This window comes from Taudactylus pleione, unplaced genomic scaffold (genome assembly GCF_031769625.1).
Source record: "Taudactylus pleione unplaced genomic scaffold, aTauple2 ptg000302l, whole genome shotgun sequence".
NCBI lineage: Eukaryota > Metazoa > Chordata > Amphibia > Anura > Myobatrachidae > Taudactylus > Taudactylus pleione.
Window position 1 is genome coordinate 10,155,640 of NW_028284703.1, and position 27,939 is coordinate 10,183,578.

General features: G+C 45.0%; 1 protein-coding gene across 1 annotated transcript; it reads right to left on the reverse strand.

Moving 5' to 3' along the window:
* C1QTNF7 (C1q and TNF related 7) lies at positions 1-27,908 on the reverse strand. The gene is given in 4 exon segments (XM_088442026.1): positions 1-1,006; positions 5,378-5,492; positions 5,494-5,627; positions 27,901-27,908. Coding segments are annotated over 3 exon segments (873 nt in total). The 5' UTR covers positions 5,623-5,627; positions 27,901-27,908; the 3' UTR covers positions 1-377.
* Positions 27,909-27,939: the final 31 nt, after the last annotated feature.

Consider the following 27,939-nt stretch of genomic DNA (forward strand, 5'->3'; position numbering starts at 1 on the left):
GAAAAATAATACAATATCCTTATATGGTAGCGTGAGGTTTCATAGCAAATGATCAACAAATGGTTCTAGAGAATGGATTCAAAATGCCCATACGGTTAGTTTACAATATTTTTTCAACTGCTGGTTAAATCTGGATCTCCGATGTATTCAACAAAACTAGTCCAGCTACAGCCAAGCTCTTATCATGCGTTAACGGTGTAACCGTCCAACAAGCTAGGTAAAGCCCATATAAGGGACTTAAAAGCATTTACGTGAGCCCGCAGCCTTCTGGCGCAACTCCACAGACTGTTACGTGACATGAATTTTTCATCAAGCTCTGGATTGTAAACATATTGTCATGAGCTATAAGCAGCTCATTTCACAGATTGCGTAGTGCATCAAAATTCATCGTCAGACAGAGCATTGAGATAATCAGTATCTGCGTACAGAAGAAATCCAGAAAACAAACTGTCTGCCCAGCTGGGATCTGAAAAAAGGCCATTTTGATCTGTGAAAAATATTTCCAGCCAGACCTCGTCTTCTGGCTTTAGGTAGAGCAGTGTGGAGCCTGAAGCAACATCGTGGTTTCCTGTGTTGGCATCAAACGTCTTTATTTTGTACTCTCCGTTATGTACCAGGGTTATGGCCAGGTGCTTGTTTGCAAGTGTAATGTCATAGGAGAAATAATATATACCAGGAATAGCACAAATAAACTTCCCAATGGATGGGTTGTAATGCTCGCCCTCATTGAAGATTATTTTGTTGAATAGAATGGGCAGTCTTTCTTGTGGGTAGCTGGTGGTGATCCCAACGGAAAAAGCAGATTTCAGCACTATGCTGCCACATCGGCACACCCCTGCTTCTCCTCTATTTCCCCTTATGCCTGTATCGCCCTTAGGTCCAACTGGTCCATCAGGTCCAAATTCTCCTTTGTCTCCTGATGGTCCTATCGGACCTTTTTTGCCAGCTTCGCCTTGATCTCCTCTCTCCCCAATAGGTCCAAGTGGTCCAGTTTTTCCTCGTAAGCCTTTAAATGACATTGTGACATTGTTAATCAGGTATACATTTACAGAGGTGTGTATAAAAATGAACATAAAAAAAAAAAAAAATACATAAAAGACATTATAGCAGACATGTACAATATTAAAATATTGTAACCAGTGTACCTGTGACTATTACAAACAAGTCTGGTGTAAAGGAGAATTGTGCAAAATGCCCAAATACCTGTGTGGGGGCAACCTAGACATAAAGCCGGCCTTCTGTGTTTGGAGCAAGTGGATAGATCTGCTAGTTCAGTGGTTCTCAAACTCGGTCCTCAGGACCCCACACAGTTCAGGTTTTCCAGGTCACCCAGCAGGTGCACAGGTGTATTCGTTGCTGGCTGACACATTTTAGAAGATCCACAGGTGGAGCTAATTATGTCACTTGTGATTCTGCGGTGAAACCTGGAAAATCTGCACTGAGAGGATCTTAATAAATGTAGAAGAAAGTTTTAGATTTGGTCCTGGTCCTGTAGGCTGTATATCTGAACAAACTAGAAATGCCCAGCCCAATGAATCTCATATATTCTGTAGTGTAGTGGTATCTATAATTGTTAGGTATCAAAACCACTTTACATTGACCGGGATTTGACTTAGGGGGTCTATGTACTAAGCCTTGCAGTGAGATAAAGTGGATGGAGATAAAGTACCAACCAATCAGCACCTGTCATTTTTGAAACACAGCCTGTAAAATGACAGGAGCTGATTGGTTGGTACTTTATCTATGTCCACTTTAACTATCTCTGAGATTTGATACATCTCCCCCTTTGTATTTTGTGCTGTACCTATGGCTGGAGTTGGAGATAGGTATCACAGTTTGTGTGCATCTGGGGAAGAAGCACTGTGCTGGGGAGTATTCATGAGACTTAGGAGAGCTAGAAATACATTTATACCATATCTAGAATATTTTTCAAGCAGGTGCTTAGCAGAACGAGCTGCCTTTTCCACAAGTGCATTAGATTGTGGATATCTGAGACTACTGGTTTTGTGTGTAATGTACCACTGTGATGGGAAGCTTTTGAACTTACTGCTCATCAGTGGCGTAACTAGGGTCTTTGGTGCCCAGGACAATAGGGAAAATGTCCCCCAACTGTGTGCGCGCTGAAGGCTAAAAAAGTGGGCGTGGCCACATTCCAAAAGGGGGTCAACATGACACGCCACCGTTTCTTGTCACTCTGGGAACATTCCTTTCCATTCCATATGCACCTTAATGCCCTCAGTAGTAGTGTCCCTTATGCAATTCCCATACAAGTAGTGCCCCTTATGCAATGCCCACTGTAGTAGTGCCCCTTATGCAATGTCCCCAGAAGCAGTGCCCCTTATGCAATTCCCCCTGTAGTAGTGCCCCTTATGCAGTGCCCCCAGTAGTAGTACCCTTTATGCAATGCCCCAGTAGTAGTACCCTTTATGCAATGCCCCCAGTAGTAGTGTCCCTTATGCAATTCCCATACAAGTAGTGCCCCTTATGCAATGCCCACTGTAGTAGTGCCCCTTATGCAAGGTCCCCAGAAGCAGTGCCCCTTAAGTAATTCCCCCTGTAGTAGTGCACCTTATGCAGTGCCCCCAGCAGTGCCCCTTATACAGTGCCCCTAGTAGTAGTGTGCCTTACACATAAAACACATAGACAAACAGAACACAAAACTGCAGGAGCAAGAAGGCGGAGCTCATGACTGAGCTCCAGGCCAGAGCCGGCCCTGGATGTAGCAGCCAATAAGAATCTGTATGACTCTTATTGGCTGCTACAACAAACGCACTGCCGTCGGGTAGTACAGTCACTGTAAGTGACGCAGACCGCACTTACCTGGATGGCGGCCAGCGGCAACACCCCCCACCACCACCACCCCTGCCGGTTCCAATGGTGCCCAGGGCACATACCCCGTGCAATCCCCCTAGTTATGCCACAGCTGCTCATCATGGACTGCATGGCATTGACAGCGAAGAGTTGCTGCGGTATGCCATGAACCAAGAAGTGCCTCCTCAATTTGTTCATCAGAGGTGCTATTGTTGTTGGACAGGCAGTCTACTTCAAACCAACTCAAATACGAGTCGTGCATATCTGCCAACTGGAGTAATTTAGCTGGCTAGAATGGAGGAGTCTTTGTCCAAAGTGATCTGCCCGAAACCACACTAGGCATTCAAAGTCGTGAATACCTATGTACTGGGCATATCTGCAATGACTTGCTTTACAATCTTAATAGGGTGGACAGTCCCATCATTTTAAAATTTTTAACAGCAGCCACAATAGCAGACGGTATGCAGTCGGGAAGCCGGCGGACCTAATCCCGACAGCCGGCTTCCCGACTGCTTTATCTTAGCGAGGGTTAAATGACAGGCATCTAAATCTAGACGCCTGTCACTTTACCGACGCCGGGAGACCGGCGCCCGGCATCCCGATCGAAGTGATGCCGGGTACTGGACAGCCCAGGGGGGGGTAGGGTTAGGTTTAGGGTTCCCGGGGGGGGGGACTTAGGGTTAGGCACCCCCCCGGGAGGTTAGGGTTAGGCTAGGGGGAGGGAGGGTTAGGGTTAGGCACACCGGGGGGGACTTAGGGTTAGGCACCCCCCCCGGGGGACTTAGGTTTAGGCGGCGCGGGAAGGGGGAGTTAGGTTTAGGCACTTAGAGGGGGGATTAGGGTTAGGCACTGGGGGGAAGGTTAGGGTTAGGCACCCCTAAGGAGGGTTAGGGGAGGGAATTAGGTTAGTGAATACTTACCTTAGGGACGATCAAGATTTTCACCTATGTCAGGCAGCCGCTGTCGGGATTCAAGTCCGGCGGTAAATCATACCACACCCTAGCAGACACCCTATGAATGGCTTTTACCACAGTGGCAATTGTAGATGAATGCCGTGTGTGGATGGGGGAAGCTGCTGCACTGAAAAAACACGGTTCTGTACACATCTGCATTGAGCCTGTGCATTTGTACAAAGCTATTTTGAGACTACATCATCCCCTCAGAACTGTGGAGCAGGTAATAGCTGATATGACTAATACGACAATCTTCACTACCTTGATGTCGAATGTGGATAATGTAGATCACATTGGTCAAAGAATCACCCATGATCACCGCGGTCCTGGATGATTCTTTATACAATGTGATCTGTGATTGGTTGGTACTTTATCTCTGTCCACTTTATCTCTCTCCAAGGCTTAATACATAAACCCCTTAGTTCGTTGCCTTAGTGACAATACATGGCAATCATCATCAACTTTAAACCACCTGTCTAGAGATGGCACAACATTGTAAAGAATATATTTTGAAATCACCTATAACCCAAAACAAGTCTTATTTCAAAGGGGTGTAATTAGCTCGAGCCTGCACACCCTACTATACTCTGCTTGTATGAGAAACCATTAGAGAAAAAGCTCTGCATTCATCTCTGCCACATTTTAGTGGCTGCTGAAAGAAGTCAAAGTCCATAGATCTTTAGCAGTCTTACATCTAGTCAACTCCAGAATTATTGGAACCTCTCAAGGAATTGGGCAAAAAACAATCATACAAAACAAAACAATACAAATAATAATTTAAAGAAATTTCTTACTATTTACAGAACAGACATCATTCGTACAAGAGTGTTTTTATTTTTAAGAACACTGTATACTTTCAAAACACATGGGACAAAATTATTGGCACCCCTTTATATTTCAAATAAAACCAAACTAATTGCAAGTTAGTGTAAAAACCTCTGTCTCTCTATTGCACCTAGTCCCCACGAACTCCATTGTTGGTTATGACCATTTCTCGTCTCCCCAGGGTATAAATATGACCTGTTCTGAGCATGTGCAGAACGGGTCCTGTGATCTCGCACACAGTTCCCCCAAGTCTCTGCCTGACTGACGGGCAGAAGCGTTTGGGGTGCGGTCTGGGGGCAGCATGCGTTCCCAGAAATGGGGGTGTCATCCCCATTTTCTGGGAGAGCTGAGGCCTTGGTCTACCTCCATAGACGCAGACTTCCTGTCTTCCCAAGCAGCCAGGGGCCGGTCCAGCCTGCGTAAGCTGAGGGAACATCACAACCATCGATCGCGATGGTGATCCCAGTCTGCGATCTCGGTTGCAGCACTGGAAATGCAGATCCTGACAGGAGGCATCTCTTCTCTTCAGATGCCTCCTGTGACATTAGCATTTTAGATGGATGGTATTGCACAGCCACTTATGTGTGTAATAATGCCCCTGTGTGTAATAATGCCCGTGTGTAATAATGCCCGTGTGTAATAATGCCCCTGTGTGTAATAATGCCCGTGTGTAATAATGCCCCTGTGTGTAATAATGCCCCTGTGTGTAATAATGCTGCACATGATAACAATTAATCTAAGATGATACATTGCTGCAAGAAGCCGATAGATTGATGTTTGTGTATTACCTGCAATGCCCTTCTCGCCCTTTTCTCCTTTCCTGCCGTCTCTCCCATCTCTTCCAGGTAGGCCAATCCTTCCCGTGAGGCCAACTACTAATCCACTTGAACCAGGGGATCCTGGCGGCCCCTGGCAATCCCGGGACGCTACAGACATACCTTACGTTCTGGTGTTCTCCTTTTGCTTTTTTGTTCAATGTTTGTCCACTGGCACAGAGAGCAAAGCTTGTAATGTATAGCAAAATAAACATCATCTGCCCTGCGGGGGAAACATAACATCATTGTGACTTTAGTATGCAGAAACATTAATGCAAATCATTATTCCTGAAGCAAAAGCAGATACAAGAAATCAACAGTTCTAAATATAATCAGTTTACAAGTGGAGCCATGAAAAGTATTATAGTAATATGTATAGTAATCACACAGAGTATGTGGTTTTTAGGCATATGCAGGGGCGGATTGGTCATTGGAATTCCCCGGGAAGATTGCCGGTGGGGCGGTGGGCCAACATGTCCATAGGGCCGTCTGACGGACGGGTGACTTTTTTATTTTGTCTTTTTTTTTTGGTGCCTGTAACTGCCAGAGCCACCTAGTTGCCACCGGCAAGTACTTCAGGGGGCAGCCCCACACCACAACCTTGGTGCTCTGCTCAGGCCAGAGACGAAGTGAGTTTACTTTCACTTCCTGCCTGAAAGCTCCTGGGCCTAGCGTGCGGAGCAGCTGCAGGACCCAGCATGGGGACACAGCAAAGAGATAAGAGCTGGATGAGGGGAACCCTGTGACAGCCCCTTCTATACCCAGCCCGGTGTGACAGCCCCTCCTGGGAGTTATGATTTTCTTATGATGGTAGGTTATAAGTCTGTCCCACAAAGATCTAATTCCACTCAGGAGCCTGAGAGGGGTTCTTGTGTAGTTCATTAGAATGTACATCTCTGGGGATATCCTGTGACCAAGAAAAGCAATTATCTGAACAGATATTAGTAAACAAAGCATTTCATCTAAGGCTACATATAAATGAGGTGAGGCTGTGTTCCTGTCAGGGCCGGATTAAGGCACAAACACATATATATCAAGCGTATGTATTACAGACACACTAGCAACACACATATACAGTGTACACACATAAACACATACATGCACAGTATTCACACACTAACACATACAAATTAACACATACATACACATATATACATACTAACACATCCACAGTATGCGCACAATAACACATACAGTATATACACACAAACACATACACACACATACAGTATATACACAATAAACCAGTACACAACACATACACTTACATTTTTATGCTGCAGGTTGGTGATGGGGCCGGGCACTTTACATCATTAGGCTCCGCCTCTCGTGCCGTAATGCTGGTTTGCGGGTAATATGGGGCGGGATTTGTCAGTCAGGGGGATTTCTATGTACTAAGAAATCCCCCCTGCTTGCGCTAGTTGTGGGGGCCCCTCTGTGTGCCGGGCCCCAGGACAACCGCCCCTGTCGCCCTCCCCTTAATCCGGCTCTGGTTCCTGCCTCTTAACCCAGTGTGGGGGTTGGGGGTAGTAAATAGGGATGTGCACCGACCCCTGTGTTTTGGTTTTGGTATGTATGTCCTTCAAGGTTTTGGATCTGGATTTGGTTTTGCAAACCACCCTCAAGTGTTTTGCTTTTGGATCTGGATTTTTTAAATAAATCATAGATAAAAAGTTTTAAAAACAGCTAAAATCATGTAATTTATGCAATCCAAAACCCGAAATTCGGATTTAAAGTCCAAACCGCAAAAAGATCAGAACCGCGACCCGAATTTGCCCGGATCTCCTCAGGTGATTAGAACCATAACTCGGATTTACCCGGATTCACGAAATTCGGGTGGATTCGGATTTCTGGAGAACCGAACTGCACATCTCTAAATACTAAGCCATCTGCCTAAAAAGGTAATCAGACACCTGAAACCAGCACGGTCATGTGTGATTTGGGAAACATTGGAATGTTTGGTTTCTTACCAATACCAAACCACATCGCACCTTCATTTTTCCAGCTGTACCCCTATCACAGAAAGGGCTGTGAGTTTTATTCTGTAAGTTTTTTTCTTTTTTCTTTTAAATTGCAACACATTTGTCTATGTATAGATTTGTCTTAAGGTTCGCGCTACAGGGTTGTACGTAGTACCTGTAGCTGCTACACACCGGGAAGGTATCCCTACCTTCCTAAGTATTACAGGTTGAGTCTCCCATATCCAAATATCCCGAAATACGGAATATTCCGAAATACAGATTTTTTTTTTGCTTGACTGAGAAAATGAAACCTTTGATTTTTGATGGTTCAATGTACACAAACTTTGTCTAAGGCACAAATTATTAAAAAATATTGTATAAAATGACCTTCAGGCTGTGTGTATAAGGTGTGTATAACATACAAATGCATTCTGTGTGTATATTTGGGCCCCATTCCCAAGATATTTCATTATGATATGCAAATATTCCAAAATACGGAATATTCCGTTATCCAAAATACCCCTGGTTCCAAGCATTTTGGATATCGGAGACTCAACCTGTATAGGGAAAGAGGTGTAGTGCCAGCACTCTAAGGTCCTATTCTACCACTTCAAAGTTGTAATCTGTGGACTACCGTATGTGGGTGGTGTGTGTGGTATAATTGATTCTCTTGTGTTAAAAAGATGTATAGATTCTGTCGCCAAATTCCTGGTGTCCCACCTGAAACAAACTGTAGGGTGGGTGTTCTTACAAAATCAGTCTTAATATCAGTCTTAAAAATCAGTCACTGGTTTGCAAAAACTCTAGGCAGTTAGGTTCATCTGTGTCTCAGTGAATGGGTTGTAGTAAGTAATATTCAATAAGTCACTGGTGGATAGTAGCGTGGTGTAGAAAATCTTCCCCTCTCCAACGGGTATCTGCATCGGTATGCTGCCACTCCACCTCAAAGTTCACACAAACAAACCAGAGTATCAGGTACTGGTGGACACTATTGTGCAGAAAGGTGGGTAAGCTGTAGTGACTTACCCAGGTCTCGACGCTGTCCTGCTGGTTCACCAGATGTGCTCTCTCTGCGTGGTAGTTGTGTGTGGGTATTGGGGGCAAAGGACACTGTGGTCCAATATAACCTATGCAAAACACTATGTACGTGGAAAGGGTAAAAGTATAATTTATTGTTCTGTCCACATGCCTTGCTGTGGCTCAATGTGGTATCAGAAAGTATTACAACAAGGGGGTATACACTTCAAATTAGTTGGATGTGGTTTTTAAAATGTATTTTATGTAGGGGTGAGCGGGTTCGGATTTCTGAAATCCGAACCCCCCCGAGCCCCCCCGATCCGAGTCCGATCCGAGTCAGGCTCGACTTTTCCCGCCTGACTCGGATCTGACATCGAGGCAAAACGTCATCATCCCGCCTTCCGAGTCTCGCGGGTTTTGGATCCTATATAAGGTACCCGCGTCGGCGCCATTTTCTCACTCGGCTGTGGACAGTGAAGAGGGAGGGTGGGAGTTAGTGCTGTGTAGTGTAGTGTAGTGTAGTGCTGCTGTTGTCCACTACTTCAAAGTCCATAGGGGCTGGCTGTGTTGTGCTGTGCTGCTGTTGTTAATAGGGGCTGTGTCCACTACTTCAAAGTCCATAGGGGCTGGCTGGACTGTGTTGTGCAGTCAGTTCCAAAGTCCTGTGCAGTGTCCCAGTCCTAAAGGGGTGCTGTAGTGTTGTCCAGGGGGTGCTCTGTCCATCAGGGGTGCTCCCCCCAAGTGCTAAAAAAATAATATATTTTCTGTGTTTGTGAATTGTGTGCGCAGTAGCCGCACGTGCATCAACAAAGTAGTGCCAAGCGTGCGCCTGTGTCATAAGTAAAGGGCCGGCTGGCTTGACCGTTAAGGGTGCTGTAACCCCCGAAAGTACACTCCAGTCCAAACCAAAAAAAAAATTATTTTCTGTGTTTGTGAATTGTGTGCGCAGTAGCCGCACGTGCATCAACAAAGTAGTGCCAAGCGTGCGCCTGTGTCATAAGTAAAGGGCCGGCTGGCTTGACCGTTAAGGGTGCTGTAACCCCCGAAAGTACACTCCAGTCCAAACCTAAAAAAAAATTATTTTCTGTGTTTGTGAATTGTGTGCGCAGTAGCCGCACGTGCATCAACAAAGTAGTGCCAAGCGTGCGCCTGTGTCATAAGTAAAGGGCCGGCTGGCTTGACCGTTAAGGGTGCTGTAACCCCCGAAAGTACACTCCAGTCCAAACCTAAAAAAAAATTATTTTCTGTGTTTGTGAATTGTGTGCGCAGTAGCCGCACGTGCATCAACAAAGTAGTGCCAAGAGTGCCCCTGTGTCATAAGTAAAGGGCCGGCTGGCTTGACCGTTAAAGGGTGCTGTAACCCCCGAAAGTACACTCCAGTCCAAACCAAAAAAAAATTATTTTCTGTGTTTGTGAATTGTGTGCGCAGTAGCCGCACGTGCATCAACAAAGTAGTGCCAAGCGTGCGCCTGTGTCATAAGTAAAGGGCCGGCTGGCTTGACCGTTAAAGGGTGCTGTAACCCCTGAAAGTACACTCCAGTCCAAACCAAAAAAAAATTATTTTCTGTGTTTGTGAATTGTGTGCGCAGTAGCCGCACGTGCATCAACAAAGTAGTGTCAAGCGTTCGCCTGTGTCATAAGTAAAGGGCCGGCTGGCTTGACCGTTAAGGGTGCTGTAACCCCCGAAAGTACACTCCAGTCCAAACCAAAAAAAAAATTATTTTCTGTGTTTGTGAATTGTGTGCGCAGTAGCCGCACGTGCATCAACAAAGTAGTGCCAAGCGTGCGCCTGTGTCATAAGTAAAGGGCCGGCTGGCTTGACCGTTAAGGGTGCTGTAACCCCCGAAAGTACACTCCAGTCCAAACCAAAAAAAAAATTATTTTCTGTGTTTGTGAATTGTGTGCGCAGTAGCCGCACGTGCATCAACAAAGTAGTGCCAAGCGTGCGCCTGTGTCATAAGTAAAGGGCCGGCTGGCTTGACCGTTAAGGGTGCTGTAACCCCCGAAAGTACACTCCAGTCCAAACCTAAAAAAAAATTATTTTCTGTGTTTGTGAATTGTGTGCGCAGTAGCCGCACGTGCATCAACAAAGTAGTGCCAAGCGTGCGCCTGTGTCATAAGTAAAGGGCCGGCTGGCTTGACCGTTAAAGGGTGCTGTAACCCCCGAAAGTACACTCCAGTCCAAACCAAAAAAAAATTATTTTCTGTGGTTGTGAATTGTGTGCGCAGTAGCCGCACGTGCATCAACAAAGTAGTGCCAAGCGTGCGCCTGTGTCATAAGTAAAGGGCCGGCTGGCTTGACCGTTAAGGGTGCTGTAACCCCCGAAAGTACACTCCAGTCCAAACCTAAAAAAAAATTATTTTCTGTGTTTGTGAATTGTGTGCGCAGTAGCCGCACGTGCATCAACAAAGTAGTGCCAAGAGTGCGCCTGTGTCATAAGTAAAGGGCCGGCTGGCTTGACCGTTAAAGGGTGCTGTAACCCCCGAAAGTACACTCCAGTCCAAACCAAAAAAAAATTATTTTCTGTGTTTGTGAATTGTGTGCGCAGTAGCCGCACGTGCATCAACAAAGTAGTGCCAAGCGTGCGCCTGTGTCATAAGTAAAGGGCCGGCTGGCTTGACCGTTAAAGGGTGCTGTAACCCCTGAAAGTACACTCCAGTCCAAACCAAAAAAAAAATATTTTCTGTGTTTGTGAATTGTGTGCGCAGTAGCCGCACGTGCATCAACAAAGTAGTGCCAAGCGTGCGCCTGTGTCATAAGTAAAGGGCCGGCTGGCTTGACCGTTAAGGGTGCTGTAACTCCCGAAAGTACACTCCAGTCCAAACCAAAAAAAAAATTATTTTCTGTGTTTGTGAATTGTGTGCGCAGTAGCCGCACGTGCATCAACAAAGTAGTGCCAAGCGTGCGCCTGTGTCATAAGTAAAGGGCCGGCTGGCTTGACCGTTAAGGGTGCTGTAACCCCCGAAAGTACACTCCAGTCCAAACCAAAAAAAAAATTATTTTCTGTGTTTGTGAATTGTGTGCGCAGTAGCCGCACGTGCATCAACAAAGTAGTGCCAAGCGTGCGCCTGTGTCATAAGTAAAGGGCCGGCTGGCTTGACCGTTAAGGGTGCTGTAACCCCCGAAAGTACACTCCAGTCCAAACCTAAAAAAAAATTATTTTCTGTGTTTGTGAATTGTGTGCGCAGTAGCCGCACGTGCATCAACAAAGTAGTGCCAAGCGTGCGCCTGTGTCATAAGTAAAGGGCCGGCTGGCTTGACCGTTAAAGGGTGCTGTAACCCCCGAAAGTACACTCCAGTCCAAACCAAAAAAAAATTATTTTCTGTGTTTGTGAATTGTGTGCGCAGTAGCCGCACGTGCATCAACAAAGTAGTGCCAAGCGTGCGCCTGTGTCATAAGTAAAGGGCCGGCTGGCTTGACCGTTAAAGGGTGCTGTAACCCCCAAAGTACACTCCAGTCCAAACCAAAAAAAAATTATTTTCTGTGTTTGTGAATTGTGTGCGCAGTAGCCGCACGTGCATCAACAAAGTAGTGCCAAGAGTGCGCCTGTGTCATAAGTAAAGGGCCGGCTGGCTTGACCGTTAAAGGGTGCTGTAACCCACAAAGTACACTCCAGTCCGAACCAAAAAAAAATTTATTTTCTGTGTTTAGCCGCACGTATATATCAAATCGATATAACATAAATGGAGGACCAAACTTTCTCCGATAAAAATAAAATAGAGAAAGATCAAGAACCACTTCCTCCTAGTGCTGAAGCTGCTGCCACTAGTCATGACATAGACGATAACATGCCATCAACGTCGTCTGCCAAGGCCGATGCCCAATGTCATAGTAGAGGGCACATACAATCCCAAATGGCAAAGTTCAGGAAAATGACCTTGAAAAAGACATTTAAATCAGCTGAAGAGAAACGTAAACTTGCCAATATGCCATTTACGACACGGAGTGGCAAGGAACGGCTAAGGTCGATCCCTAGTATGTTCATGACTAGTGGTTCAGCTTCACATGACGATGGAAGCACTCCTCCCACTAAAAAAATCAAAAGAGTTAAGCTGGCAAAAGCACAGCGAAGAACTGTGCTTTCTAAGAAGATATCACAAATCCCCAAAGAGAGTCCAAGTGTGGTGGTGGTTGCGATGCCTGACCTTCCCAGCACTGGACGGGAAGAGGTGGCTCTTTCCACCATTTGCACGCCCCCTGCAAGTGCTGAAAGGAGCACCCACAGTCCACTTGCTGATATGCAAATTGAAGATGTCACTGTTGAAGTACAACAGGATGAGGATACTGGTGTAGCTGGCGCTGAGGAGGAAGTTGGCGAGGAGGATTCTGATGGTGATGTGGTTTGTTTAAATCAGGCTCCGGGGGAGACAGTTGTTGTCCGTGGGATGAAAAAGCCCATCACGGTCATGCCTGGGCAGAAGACCAAACATTCCACCTCTTTGGTCTGGCAATATTTCTATCCAAATCCGGACAACAACTGTCTTGCCATATGTACCATATGTAAAGGTGAAATAAGTAGGGGTAGGGACGTCAACCACCTAGGAACATCCTCCCTTATACGGCACCTGCAGCGCGTTCATAAAAAGTTACTGTCAAGTTCAGAAACTTTGGCTCAGACCGTAAGCAGTCCAGGGACACCTAAATCCCGTTGTCCTGTTGTATCCAAGCGCCTGCAAACCACACCGTCAACTCCCTCCTCGTCAATTTCCTCCTTAGTCAGGATCGGAAGTAGTCCTGCAGGCCATATCACTGGCATGACTGACTCTCCTATCCGGGATTCCTCCGGAGGATCCTGCATTGCTACGCCTACTGCTGCCGCTGCTGCTGTTGCTGCTGCTGCTGGGAGTCGTTCATCATCCCAGAGAGGAAGTAGGAACACCACTACTTTTACTAAACAATTGACCCTCCAACAGTCCTTAGCGAGGAGGATGAAGTACGACAGCAGTCATCCTGAAGCAAAACGTATAACTGAGGCCTTGACTGCTATGTTGGTGTTAGACGTGCGTCCGGTATCCGCCATTAGTGCAGTGGGATTTAGACAATTGATGGAGGTAGTGTGTCCCCGGTTCCAAATCCCGTCTAGATTCCACTTCACTAGGCAGGCGATACCGAGACTGTACAGAAACGTCAGAAAAAGTGTCCTCAGTGTCCTGAAAAATGCCGTTGTACACAATGTCCACTTAACCACGGACATGTGGACAAGTGGAACAGGGCAGACTAAGGACTATATGACTGTGACAGCCCACTGGGTAGATGTATCACCTTACGCAGCAACAGCAGCAGCGTCACCAGTAGCAGCATCTCAGAAACGCCAGCTCGTTACAAGGCAGGCTACGCTGTGTATCACCGGTTTCAGTAAGAGGCACACCGCCGACAACCTCTTAGAGAAACTGAGGGAAATCATCGCCCAGTGGCTTACCCCACTTAGACTCTCCTGGGGATTTGTGATATCTGACAACGCCACCAATATTGTGCGGGCATTACATCTGGGCAAATTCCAGCACGTCCCATGTTTTGCTCACACAATAAACTTGGTGGTGCAGAATTTTCTGAAAAGCGACAGGGGCGTGCAGGAGACGCTTTGGGTGGCCCGAAAAATTTCTGGCCACTTTCGCCATTCAGCGACTGCGTGCCGAAGACTGGAGCGCCAGCAAACACTCTTGAACCTGCCCCGCCATCACCTGAAGCAAGAGGTTGTGACGCGGTGGAACTCAACCCTCTATATGCTTCAGAGGATGGAGGAGCAGCAAAAGGCCATACAAGCCTATACATCCACCTATGACATAGGCAAAGGAGGGGGTATGCACCTGACTCAAGCGCAGTGGAGAATGATTTCCGTGTTGTGCAAGGTTCTTCAGCCCTTCGAACTTGCCACACGTGAAGTCAGTTCAGACACTGCCAGCTTGAGTCAGGTCATTCCCCTCATCAGGCTTTTGCAGAAGCAGCTGGAGAAAGTGAAGGAGGAGCTAAGACGGAGCGATTCCGCTCGGCATGTGGGACTTGTGGATGAAGCCCTTCATTCGCTTTGCCAGGATTCCAGGGTGGTCAATCTGTTGAAATCAGACCACTACATTTTGGCCACCGTGCTCGATCCTAGGTTTAAAGCCTATGTGGTGTCTCTCTTTCCGGCCGACACAAGCCTGCAGAGGTGCAAAGACCTGCTGGTGAACACACTGTCAGCTGAAGCGGAACGTGACACGTCAACGGCTCCTTCTTCATTTTCTCCCGCAACTGGGGCTGCCAGGAAAAAACTTAGGTATCCTAAGCAACCCGCTGGCGGTGATGCAGGGCAGGCAGGACCAAGTTTGGACATCTGGTCCGGACTGAAGGACCTGGCAACAATTTCTGACATGTCTACTGTCACTGCATATGATACTGTCACCATTGACAGAATGGTGGAGGATTACATCGGTGACAGCATCCAAGTAGGCATGTCAGACAGTCCATACCTGTACTGGCAGGAAAAAGAGGCAATTTGGAGGCCCCTGTACAAACTGGCTCTATTTTACCTGAGTTGCCCCCCCTCCAGTGTGTACTCCGAAAGAGTGTTTAGTGCAGCCGGGAACCTTGTCAGCGAAAGGCGTAGGAGGTTGCTTCCACAGAATGTGGAGAAGATGATGTTCATCAAAATGAATTATCAGCTCTTCCAGGGAGACCAGCCTCCAGAAGGTACAGAGGGACCTGTGGTGGTGGATTCAAGTGGGGACGAGTTAATACTTTGTGAGGATGAGGATGTACACACTGAAGAGGGTGAGGAATCGGTGGATGAGGAGGATGAGGATGACATCTTGCCTCCGTAGAGCCAGTTTGTGCAGGGACACATTAATTGCCAGCTTGTTTTGTGGGGGCCCAAACGAACCAATCATTTCAGCCACAGTTGTGTGGCAGACCCTGGCGCTGAAATGATTGATTTGTTAAAGTGTGCATGTCCTGTTTATACAACATAAGGGTGGGTGGGAGGGCCCAAGGACAATTCCATCTTGCACCTCTTTTTTTCTTTGCATTATGTACAGTTTGGGGCCTAGTTTTTCTAACTGCCATCCTGCCTGCCACTGCAGTGTCACTCCTAGATGGGTCACGTGTTTGTGCCGCCCACTCGTGTCGCTTAGCATAGTCATCCAGCTACCTCGGTGCAACCTTTTGGACATAAAAACACTATTGTGAGGTGTGAGGTGTTCAGAATAGACTGGAAATGAGTGGAAATTAAGGTTATTGAGGTTAATAATAGCATAGGAGCAGAAAAACCTACAAATTCTGTGATTTTAGCTGTTTTTATGCTTTTTTTCAAAAAAATACAGATCCAAAACACAAAACCCAGAACCCAAAACACGGAAGGGTGGTTTTGGCAAAACCAATCCAGATCCAAAACACGAAGAAAGATCCAGATCCAAAACCAAAACACAAAACACGAAAAGTGGCCGATGCACACCCCTAATTTTATGTGGATCTGGCTTGTTTCAGTATATTTTATGTGGATCTGGCTTGTTTCAGTATATTTTATGTGGATCTGGCTTGTTTTCAGTGTATTCTATGTGGATCTGGCTTGCTTTCAGTATATTTTATGTGGATCTGGCTTGTTTTCAGTATATTTTATGTGGATCTGGCTTGTTTCAGTATATTTTATGTGGATCTGGCTTGTTTCAGCATATTTTATGTGGATCTGGCTCGTTTTCAGTGTATTTTATGTGGATCCTACTTGCTTTCAGTATATTTTATGTGGATCTGGCTTGTTTCAGTATATTTTATGTGGATCCATCTGGCTTGCTTTCAGTATATTTTATGTGGATCTGGCTTGTTTCAGTATATTTTATGTGGATCTGGCTTGTTTTCAGTGTATTTTATGTGGATCCTACTTGCTTTCAGTATATTTTATGTGGATCTGGCTTGTTTCAGTATATTTTATGTGGATCCATCTGGCTTGCTTTCAGTATATTTTATGTGGATCTGGCTTGTTTCTGTGTATTTATGTGAATGTGGCTTGTTCAATGTTTTCTATATAGCTCTGGCTTTTTCTTTCACTTCAACAGTGAAAAAATTATATTGGGACTTATGTAAATTGGGTATTTTCAATGTGCTGGGCTCCTGCAAATGTCATACCAAAGTCGTGCGCACAAAAATGGGATGTGGCCTTGTGACAGCTAGATATCGGCTCTTTATCTTGACTACAGATATTTTTTGGCTCTATGGGCCTGATTCAGATCCGCTCGCTAGGATGGGTTCGCACGCAGCCAACCGATTGTTTGCATTTTGTGCATGCATACGCATCACAATGCGCGTGTACGAACTAGTGCGAGCAATCAGTAAGCGTCCGCTCGCTGCTCATAGACTGCCCGGCAGAATGAGTGACAGGAGAAGCCATTTGTGGGTGGTGACAGGGGCTGGCTGCTAGAAACGGGGGAGTGGCGGTGCGAATGCAGGCGTGCCTGAGCGTGTCAACGCCGTTTCAGAGGCATGCATAATTAACAGGCAGCGTCATAGTACACGTCACTTGGCTGTATTTTACACTGAACCGCTCGCAGTGCTTGCGGTAGGGTATGGTCAACTACAAGCGCTGCTTATGCATCCAATGGTACTCGATGTTATTGAAGGCTGCATACACTTCCTGGAGATGACGTGCGCAAGTGGGCATCTTAAGACAGGCTGGTGGGCGTCTGCATACACAGAGCGATCGCATGCCAAGAGATAGGGGCACGCTAATGCCTTGCCGTGTGATCGCTTGCCTTGCCGAATTGCATACGCATCTAGCGTGCAAGTCTGAATCGAGCCCTTTGTCTCTGATTGGTTGGCCACCCCTGGCTTAGAGCTACACTGTCACTCATGGTAACCCCAAAAAAATATAAAAAAATAAATCGAAGCGCTGAAATACCACTGGTAATATCTGTAGCTGCAGCAGTTAAGAATAAGGGGAAATTGCAACCCCACACAAGAACATATATGGGCAAAAACTGCGCTAATATACAGACAGGTATAAAATATAAGTAAATTTATTAGAACCAAAAATCAAAAACATCCAGTTAGTCACTTTTATTTTATTGTGGATTATGTGTTTTTTATTGTCATATGTTTGTCACTAATTATGTATGTATTTATTTTTCATCATTAATATATATATGTTTGATATTACTTACAGTACTTTAGATATTTGTGGTTATTCCATTATTTATTAACCTATCCATCATTCATATCCATATAATTCTAATATTTTTTTATTTTTGGTTCTAATAAATTTACTTATACTTTATACCTGTCTGTATATTAGCACAGTTTTTGCCCATATATACTCATGGTAACCAATCAGCTATCGTCAGCATGACCACAGCAGAATGCTAAATCATGCACCCATCATGCACCCATTATAGCTTCTACATTTGTCATTTTACCACTAGCTGCAGCTCATCATTGATTTTTAAACCATGTTAAATAAGCTTTAAAGATGTTAAGCTCCTTCATTTTCTTAGTGATAACTTTTCTGTGTATAACATACAAATGCATTCTGTGTGTATATTTGGGCCCCATTCCCAAGATATTTCATTATGATATGCAAATATTCCAAAATACGGAATATTCCGTTATCCAAAATACCCCTGGTTCCAAGCATTTTGGATATCGGAGACTCAACCTGTATAGGGAAAGAGGTGTAGTGCCAGCACTCTAAGGTCCTATTCTACCACTTCAAAGTTGTAATCTGTGGACTACCGTATGTGGGTGGTGTGTGTGGTATAATTGATTCTCTTGTGTTAAAAAGATGTATAGATTCTGTCGCCAAATTCCTGGTGTCCCACCTGAAACAAACTGTAGGGTGGGTGTTCTTACAAAATCAGTCTTAATATCAGTCTTAAAAATCAGTCACTGGTTTGCAAAAACTCTAGGCAGTTAGGTTCATCTGTGTCTCAGTGAATGGGTTGTAGTAAGTAATATTCAATAAGTCACTGGTGGATAGTAGCGTGGTGTAGAAAATCTTCCCCTCTCCAACGGGTATCTGCATCGGTATGCTGCCACTCCACCTCAAAGTTCACACAAACAAACCAGAGTATCAGGTACTGGTGGACACTATTGTGCAGAAAGGTGGGTAAGCTGTAGTGACTTACCCAGGTCTCGACGCTGTCCTGCTGGTTCACCAGATGTGCTCTCTCTGCGTGGTAGTTGTGTGTGGGTATTGGGGGCAAAGGACACTGTGGTCCAATATAACCTATGCAAAACACTATGTACGTGGAAAGGGTAAAAGTATAATTTATTGTTCTGTCCACATGCCTTGCTGTGGCTCAATGTGGTATCAGAAAGTATTACAACAAGGGGGTATACACTTCAAATTAGTTGGATGTGGTTTTTAAAATGTATTTTATGTGGATCTGGCTTGTTTCAGTATATTTTATGTGGATCTGGCTTGTTTCAGTATATTTTATGTGGATCTGGCTTGTTTTCAGTGTATTCTATGTGGATCTGGCTTGCTTTCAGTATATTTTATGTGGATCTGGCTTGTTTTCAGTATATTTTATGTGGATCTGGCTTGTTTCAGTATATTTTATGTGGATCCATCTGGCTTGCTTTCAGTATATTTTATGTGGATCTGGCTTGTTTCAGTATATTTTATGTGGATCTGGCTTGTTTTCAGTGTATTTTATGTGGATCCTACTTGCTTTCAGTATGTTTTATGTGGATCTGGCTTGTTTCAGTATATTTTATGTGGATCCATCTGGCTTGCTTTCAGTATATTTTATGTGGATCTGGCTTGTTTCAGTATATTTTATGTGGATCTGGCTTGTTTTCAGTGTATTTTATGTGGATCCTACTTGCTTTCAGTATATTTTATGTGGATCTGGCTTGTTTCAGTATATTTTATGTGGATCCATCTGGCTTGCTTTCAGTATATTTTATGTGGATCTGGCTTGTTTCAGTATATTTTATGTGGATCTGGCTTGTTTTCAGTGTATTTTATGTGGATCCTACTTGCTTTCAGTATATTTTATGTGGATCTGGCTTGTTTCAGTATATTTTATGTGGATCCATCTGGCTTGCTTTCAGTATATTTTATGTGGATCTGGCTTGTTTCAGTATATTTTATGTGGATCTGGCTTGTTTTCAGTGTATTTTATGTGGATCCTACTTGCTTTCAGTATATTTTATGTGGATCTGGCTTGTTTCAGTATATTTTATGTGGATCCATCTGGCTTGCTTTCAGTATATTTTATGTGGATCTGGCTTGTTTCTGTGTATTTATGTGAATGTGGCTTGTTCAATGTTTTCTATATAGCTCTGGCTTTTTCTTTCACTTCAACAGTGAAAAAATTATATTGGGACTTATGTAAATTGGGTATTTTCAATGTGCTGGGCTCCTGCAAATGTCATACCAAAGTCGTGCGCACAAAAATGGGATGTGGCCTTGTGACAGCTAGATATCGGCTCTTTATCTTGACTACAGATATTTTTTGGCTCTATGGGCCTGATTCAGATCCGCTCGCTAGGATGGGTTCGCACGCAGCCAACCGATTGTTTGCATTTTGTGCATGCATACGCATCACAATGCGCGTGTACGAACTAGTGCGAGCAATCAGTAAGCGTCCGCTCGCTGCTCATAGACTGCCCGGCAGAATGAGTGACAGGAGAAGCCATTTGTGGGTGGTGACAGGGGCTGGCTGCTAGAAACGGGGGAGTGGCGGTGCGAATGCAGGCGTGCCTGAGCGTGTCAACGCCGTTTCAGAGGCATGCATAATTAACAGGCAGCGTCATAGTACACGTCACTTGGCTGTATTTTACACTGAACCGCTCGCAGTGCTTGCGGTAGGGTATGGTCAACTACAAGCGCTGCTTATGCATCCAATGGTACTCGATGTTATTGAAGGCTGCATACACTTCCTGGAGATGACGTGCGCAAGTGGGCGTCTTAAGACAGGCTGGTGGGCGTCTGCATACACAGAGCGATCGCATGCCAAGAGATAGGGGCACGCTAATGCCTTGCCGTGTGATCGCTTGCCTTGCCGAATTGCATACGCATCTAGCGTGCAAGTCTGAATCGAGCCCTTTGTCTCTGATTGGTTGGCCACCCCTGGCTTAGAGCTACACTGTCACTCATGGTAACCCCCAAAAAATATAAAAAAATAAATCGAAGCGCTGAAATACCACTGGTAATATCTGTAGCTGCAGCAGTTAAGAATAAGGGGAAATTGCAACCCCACACAAGAACATATATGGGCAAAAACTGCGCTAATATACAGACAGGTATAAAATATAAGTAAATTTATTAGAACCAAAAATCAAAAACATCCAGTTAGTCACTTTTATTTTATTGTGGATTATGTGTTTTTTATTGTCATATGTTTGTCACTAATTATGTATGTATTTATTTTTCATCATTAATATATATATGTTTGATATTACTTACAGTACTTTAGATATTTGTGGTTATTCCATTATTTATTAACCTATCCATCATTCATATCCATATAATTCTAATATTTTTTTATTTTTGGTTCTAATAAATTTACTTATACTTTATACCTGTCTGTATATTAGCACAGTTTTTGCCCATATATACTCATGGTAACCAATCAGCTATCGTCAGCATGACCACAGCAGAATGCTAAATCATGCACCCATCATGCACCCATTATAGCTTCTACATTTGTCATTTTACCACTAGCTGCAGCTCATCATTGATTTTTAAACCATGTTAAATAAGCTTTAAAGATGTTAAGCTCCTTCATTTTCTTAGTGATAACTTTTCTAAGACTCAGGGCTAACTAAGGGCCTGATAAAGAGATGTGCGCAATGCAGATATTTATGCAGATCGAGCGATTGTTTCCCATTGCGCATGTGTGTCAGCCGCACTGCACATGCGCAGCGATTGTTTTGCGATTACACCCACACAAAGGAGCTATTCGCAAAGTGAGTGACAGGTAGTCAGCATTTGGGGGAGGTAATGGGGGGTGGGGGTTAATAAGCGTGCCTAATTTAGCAGCTGCTATCCCCTGTGCAGCATAAGAGACCTCTGCGTGTCCGGAGAGATGCAGTGTTTGTGGCTGGTCAGAATTGCCGCATATGCTGCACGGCTGCCCGATCTGCATCGATGTTACCGATGGTTTTCGCTGTTGCACGTCGTCGGACGGATATGAGAAGGCGGCAGTGGGCGTCCCAGTGCTCGGGTAAGCCTTGGAAATATGAACATGTTTTCGGAGCTGCTTTCCATGTGAAATCGCAGCTGCGTTTGCTTTAGTGTACATCTCTTTATTAGGCCCTAAGTGCCTATTTAATGCCTTGTGATATAAATTTATTATGAGTGTTATATTTCCCACACTATAAGTTTATGAAACATCTTTTGGGCCCCTTCCAGCACAATCATTTACCATCTGTGTTATATGTAATCTGAGCTAGGAAGAGCCTGTGGACGCTGTACAGTGACTGAACACCAAGGAAACAGCGATGATCATTGATCTCTCTGGATTCTTTGAAGATAGTTCAGAAATTCATACAATACAAACACCGCTCCCACTGAATGCGGTCTGGTCACCAAATGGGGGCCAAGGAATAGATGTTATCCCAATCTCCCCATGTTGACTAGGACTGCATCTTTTTTTAAATCACAGGAATTATTATGATACAAATTTATCTAATATGGAATAAACCAAATAAGAAACTAAAGCAAAAAATAATCCGCTTTATTTAAAGTGCTGCCAAAGATCACATGTATAATTCAAGCTATGAATGAGATGTGTTTTCAAATTAGATTTGCTATGAACAAGCTGCGATCATCCTCATATCTAGGTGGGATTTGCAATTGCTCACAGTTATGCACAAGATTGATTAATCGTGCGTAGGTTCGCCATCAGGTACCTGAGTATGAGGCTCGGGCCGGACTAGTCCATGATCCATGACTCAGGCATCCCAGGGGAGCGCAGCAATGCCCTCCGTAGTACATAAAGGTCTGGTATTTGCAATGTAGCATGGCCACTACTTGGCTTACTTGACCATGGCCATTAGTAGTGGGCCTCATGTGTCTAGTGGTGAATCGATGCTAAGATGTGCATCTAGATAAGAATAGGCAATTTGGTGACCTTTTTACTTGGATATGCTCTACCTCAGGTTTCATTTATGAGGGTTGTCAGTCTGTAATTTACACCCTATGGGGTATATTTACTAAAATGAGAGTTTTTAGAAATAGAGATGTTGCGCATAGCAACCAATCAGATTCTAGCTATTATCTTCTAGAAGGTGCTAGTTAAATGTTAGGCAGAATCTGATGGGTTGCTATGGGCAACACCTCCATTTCTAAAAACTCTTACTTTAGTAAATATACCCCTATGTGTCTACCAATTAATAGCTTTAGTAACGTATTTCTACTAATTAAACCACGCATATCCAGAAGTCTAATGCTAGGCCGTAACTAGGTTAGTACGACCAGTGCCATGGCACAGGGTACCACAGGCAGGGGATGCTGTTTGGGCCTGTCAATTTTCCTGTTTATTATCATTCTCACTTGTAGCTTCCTCTTTTATTATCCCCAGAATCTCCTGGCCTCCCCTATCTCTTCCCTGGCCCTTCCCCATGAGGCCATGGCCCTTTTTCAGGTGCACTATCTTATGTGCCTATGTAAAAAATGGATGGGGGGGGGTGTCAGGGCACCAAAAAGTCTATTTACGGCTCTGGTCTAACGGGAATCTATAGCACAACCTAAAAAAATTAAATAATCAAGACCTGAGACTATGGAAACCTTCTCACATAGATAATCCCCAACATTAATGTACCCCTCCCTTGAATCAGCGGTTACCGATAGGTTGACTTGACATGCAGTCCCTCTGCTTTTATATCAATAATAATGGTGCATGACGTCACTTGCCAAGCCCATGCCTTTCCCAGTCCTGTGACCCCTCGTCTTTGTCTCTGTAGAGTCATTTCCCCCTTCCTGCTACTATTAGATGTGTTTCAGTATCCATCTCTCTGATAATTTTCCCATCAAAAATAGAGCAGATGCAAAAGTTTCTGCCTACTGTAATATCATGACACTGTAATAGTAAGATGAAATAACTAGTAATTCTAGAGATTGTAGAGCTGGCCATTTCAGCAGTATCCTTCTTCATTAAATTAACATAATGAATGAACACATTCCAAAGCATCCAACCAGAACGAGACTCTTGGATGTAAGGGAATAATTGATTGAGTGAGCACATTGATAGTCGGTTTGCCTTTGAGATATGAACTGAGCATGGACAAAATCTTTTTAACTTGAATTTGTGGTGACTGCTATTTCTTCAGTACCAAGCAGAAACATCTGGGTGTTTATCACTGAGATGTAAAACAGTCCAACATTATAAACATGTTATCAGCCCCACCATGGTTAAGAAATAAACACTGGAACTAAAGTTTACCAACAAGGCCATATTTTTTATTATTTTCATATTAATTCTAATCATATTGTCAGAATCCAGATAGATCAGAGGGTCTTGGACTTTGACTAAGTTTATAGGCCCAAGAGGGTGAAGGGTGCAAAGAACCCAGGCCAAAGAGACTCAGCCATTCCCTCAAGATGGTGTGGCATTCACCCTTGAAAGGTGCCCCGTGACGTTGCGGCAGAGCAGAAACTACAGAGGGAGTCCGATGTTCACATCGTGATAAGGCCATGCCTCACTTTAGTTCTGGAGCACCAAATTTCTCGTGGTTACCCATGCTAAAGTTTGTCAGCATTATCTTTTTCCTCTGATTGTGTAGCTTGTTTCAATAAGTATGTTCACATTTTTCCTGTTTTTTTTATGTGTATTACAATGTTTAAACATATTGATACAACAATGAACAACACTCTAAATTCCTGTTTCCGGTGCCCAATATTATGCTCGGAATTCTCGTGTTTCAGGAGTAACTCACCCATGCTGCACACCTTCTGTCAGTTTCTAAAGACGCACAACCCGAAGGTCAATCATAAATTCCTACATTGACTGGGGTGAGTTACTAGTAAAAAGGTGGCAGCTCCCTGGCATGGTCCTTCTAATTGGAGCGGACCACTTAGTTATTACTGACATAAAGAAAGTGGGTTTACTGTAACTTGAGAAGGCCATACGTGTGTCAATGCAGGCTGGCCAAAGACACACTCTATGGGGAAGGAATCACTATTTTTGGAACAATAAAAGCTTTTTTTTTCTTAGCAGATCAAATTTACACTCATCCTGTGAATCCAGATGTACCAAATGTGTGTGTGTGGATTGTGGTTAACAATAGAGATATAGGTTGTCCTAGAGGAACTGGAACATATTAGAGCATGTCTCTGGCTAAACTAAATTACTTTCTGTTATCTATGTTCTTATGATGATATGAAATAAATACAATTTCTTAGGACATCAGAACACTTTGTGATTCCAGAAACACCTAATGTTCTTCTGTCATACTGAGCCAAGAACAGCTTCTATTTAATCATTTGTAATAATATTGTATTAAAGTGGAACACAGCTGAAAGGAGATGTGTGGTGTGGATTCCTTACTGTATTTGTCCAGTGGGCTAATATGGCTAAAAAGTTATTGCACCTGATCTAATTTTTGAGAGTTTTGTCTGTTGAAGTTAACAGAAGCTTACATTCACTGGGGTTCTGTATATTGTGTCAACATTCACCATGTTGACACTTATAATGTCAAGATGAGCATGCCGACAGTGAACATACCATCGGCTCATGCCCCTGTGTATCTCAAGCCTCTTCAACATCTCTCCAACCTCATCCCCATTTGTGCCTCTGTCTTATCCACCCCTGTGCTTCTACAGCTTCTTCCTTAACTGTGTTTCTACAGCTTAATCTTGCCTGTGTATCTAATGTGGCTCTCCACATCTCTCCAGCCTCATCCCCATTTGTTATCCACCCCTGTTTATCCCCGGCCTCTTCCTTGCCTGTGTTTCTACAGTCTCATCCTCTCCTGTGCCTCTAATGTGTCTCTCCAGCCTCATCCTCTCCTGTGTCTCTTCAGCCTCATCCCCTTTGTGTCTCTCAAACTCCAAACATTGGATCATTACCCCCTCATCTCAGCTATGTCTCTCATCCTCATCGCCCCCCTGTGTCTCTCAGCAACATCCCCCACTATGTGTCTCTCAGCATGACCCCTTCCCTGTGTCTCCCAGCCCCATCTTCCTCTGTCTCTCCAGCACATTCCCCACTGTCTTATAGCCCAATCCGCCCCACATCTCTACAGTCACTCTCCCCATGACTCTCCAGCCAAAACTTTACCTTTTGCTGCCCGCTCCTCTTCAGGGCTTCACCAGTGCAACGTCATGATGTCACTCTCACTACACCAGGAAAAATAAAAAACTTTTTTGTGTCATGTTACTGCCAGTAGCATGACTGTCCAGGGGTCAGGTGAACTGTATCCCGATATTCCCGAGGGGCCAGAGCCCTTTAGAAACTCTGAGCCTGGTACAAGTGTCCCCCTCGTACCCCCCAGTCCCTGGGCCTGGTGACGTTAAGTCAAATGTATCTTCTCCGTATATCTACTTGTGGCGGAACTGGCATAACTTGGGGGCAACAGAACATTTAAATGTAGGCTAAGTTTAACAATGGCGTATTGAGGGTAAGAAAATGGCATTGCAGGCTAAGCTGGGGGGAGCATTTAGTTACATGCATGCAATGCATTTGTAATTACTGACAATTTACATTGCATTAGCACCTTTACCATGTTTTATTCATAATTATTTATTTTGTGTATCTGAAACTCCTTTTGTTCCTAACAAACTGTCACAGGTTTCAATGGAGGTGTACATACAGCAAAAGATCATGGTTTTATTTTTTTGGTGAGTGTAAAAAATTCTGATTAATAACCATTATTGTTTCTCACTGGACGATACACACTGGACCTGATTCAGACCCGGTCGCAAGCGCTGAGCGCTCGCAACCAGATCGATGGTGGACCAGAGCGCATGCGTACGACGGAGCCGGCTCCGTCGTGCGCATGTGCGATGGGCTATCTGTCGCTCTGGGTCTCGTACCAAAGGGGGCGTGCTGTCGATGTTGAGTGACAGCACGCCCCCTTTGGTTGGCGGGCCGGGGGGGGGGGTGGCTGCCCAGACGGAGGCGTTCCCATGAGAACGCCTACCGTCAGGGGGCGGCCCCACTGACATCACAGTGAACATACCATCGGCTCATGCCCCTGTGTATCTCAAGCCTCTTCAACATCTCTCCAACCTCATCCCCATTTGTGCCTCTCAGTCTTATCCACCCCAGTGCCTCTACAGCTTCTTCCTTAACTGTGTTTCTACAGCTTAATCTCGCCTGTGTATCTAATGTGTCTCTCCACATCTCTCCAGCCTCAACCCCATTAGTTATCCACCCCTGACGACACACACTGGGCCTGATTCAGATCCGGTCGCAAGCGCTGAGCGCTCGCAACCAGATCGATGGTGGCACAGAGCGCATACGCACGACGGAGCCGGCTCCGTCGTGCGCATGCGCGAGACCCGGATAGCGACGGGCAATCCGTTGCTCTGGGTCTCGTACCAAAGGGGGCGTGCTGTCGATGTTGAGTGACAGCACGCCCCCTTTGGTGGGCGGGCCGGGGGGATGGCTGCCCAGACGGAGGCGTTCCCATGAGAATGCCTACTGTCTGGGGGCAGCCCCACTGACATCACAAGTGATGTCAGTGAGAGAGCTTTCGGCTCTGTTTGAGCCGAAAGCTCTCTGGGGCTTGCGCCATGAGACCCTACTACAAGGGTCTCGTCGCAAGCCCGATGGTCACGATGGTCTTGACCATCGCGACCATCGTCATGGCTGCTCGCTATAGCTGTGGGTGGTCACCCACAGCTATGCGAGCGGTCAGGAGGCCGTTCTAAAAAAAAAAAAGACAGGCCCTGATTCAGAGCGAGCGCTCTGTCAGAGCGACCGGCTCTGAATCAGGGCCACTATGAGGGTCATTTTGAGTTGGACACATTTGCATCAAAAGAGCAGGTGCAAAAAAATGTGGCGCAAATGACCAGCAAAAATCATGACCAATTGTACATGTGCTTTCAGGCGCCATTATCGATAACTCTAACTCTGTTTTTTTTTTTACAACCAGTATGTGGCTTCTCTATGTTTTATTCTTTTTGTTCCTTAAAGATTAAAAGTCTGAAGAAAATTCTTACCATAGACTTAGCCTGCACTATGTTCCCCGGGGAACTCTCTACTGTGCATGCACAAATCACGGGGAAAATGGCTGCCATGTGATTGTCTGCAGCACCAGCTGACACAGGACTATGGAAAGTAAGTATAATTATATATGGGTGCAGGGTGTGTGGTGTGGGCCCACCTGGACCTGCAAGGGGTGGATTGGGAATTAAAAGCGGCCCTGGAAAAAATCCCGAAAGTGGCCCCATGTGCACGCCTTCGGCGCGCACCTGAAAAAATTGTTGTGGCCTTGCAGCTTGGGGTGTGGCCGCGTGTGAAATGCTACGCCCGCAAGCTACTCCCCTTCTTTTCAACATGCTGGGGGCATGCCCACTGCTCTGGGAGCTGATAGATAGGCCCCCAGTCCCTCTCTTCAGTGAATAAGCACAGCGTGTGAATAAGTGTTTTCTTACCTATATGATTTCTCTGCAACAAGGAACCTCTGAAGAAAT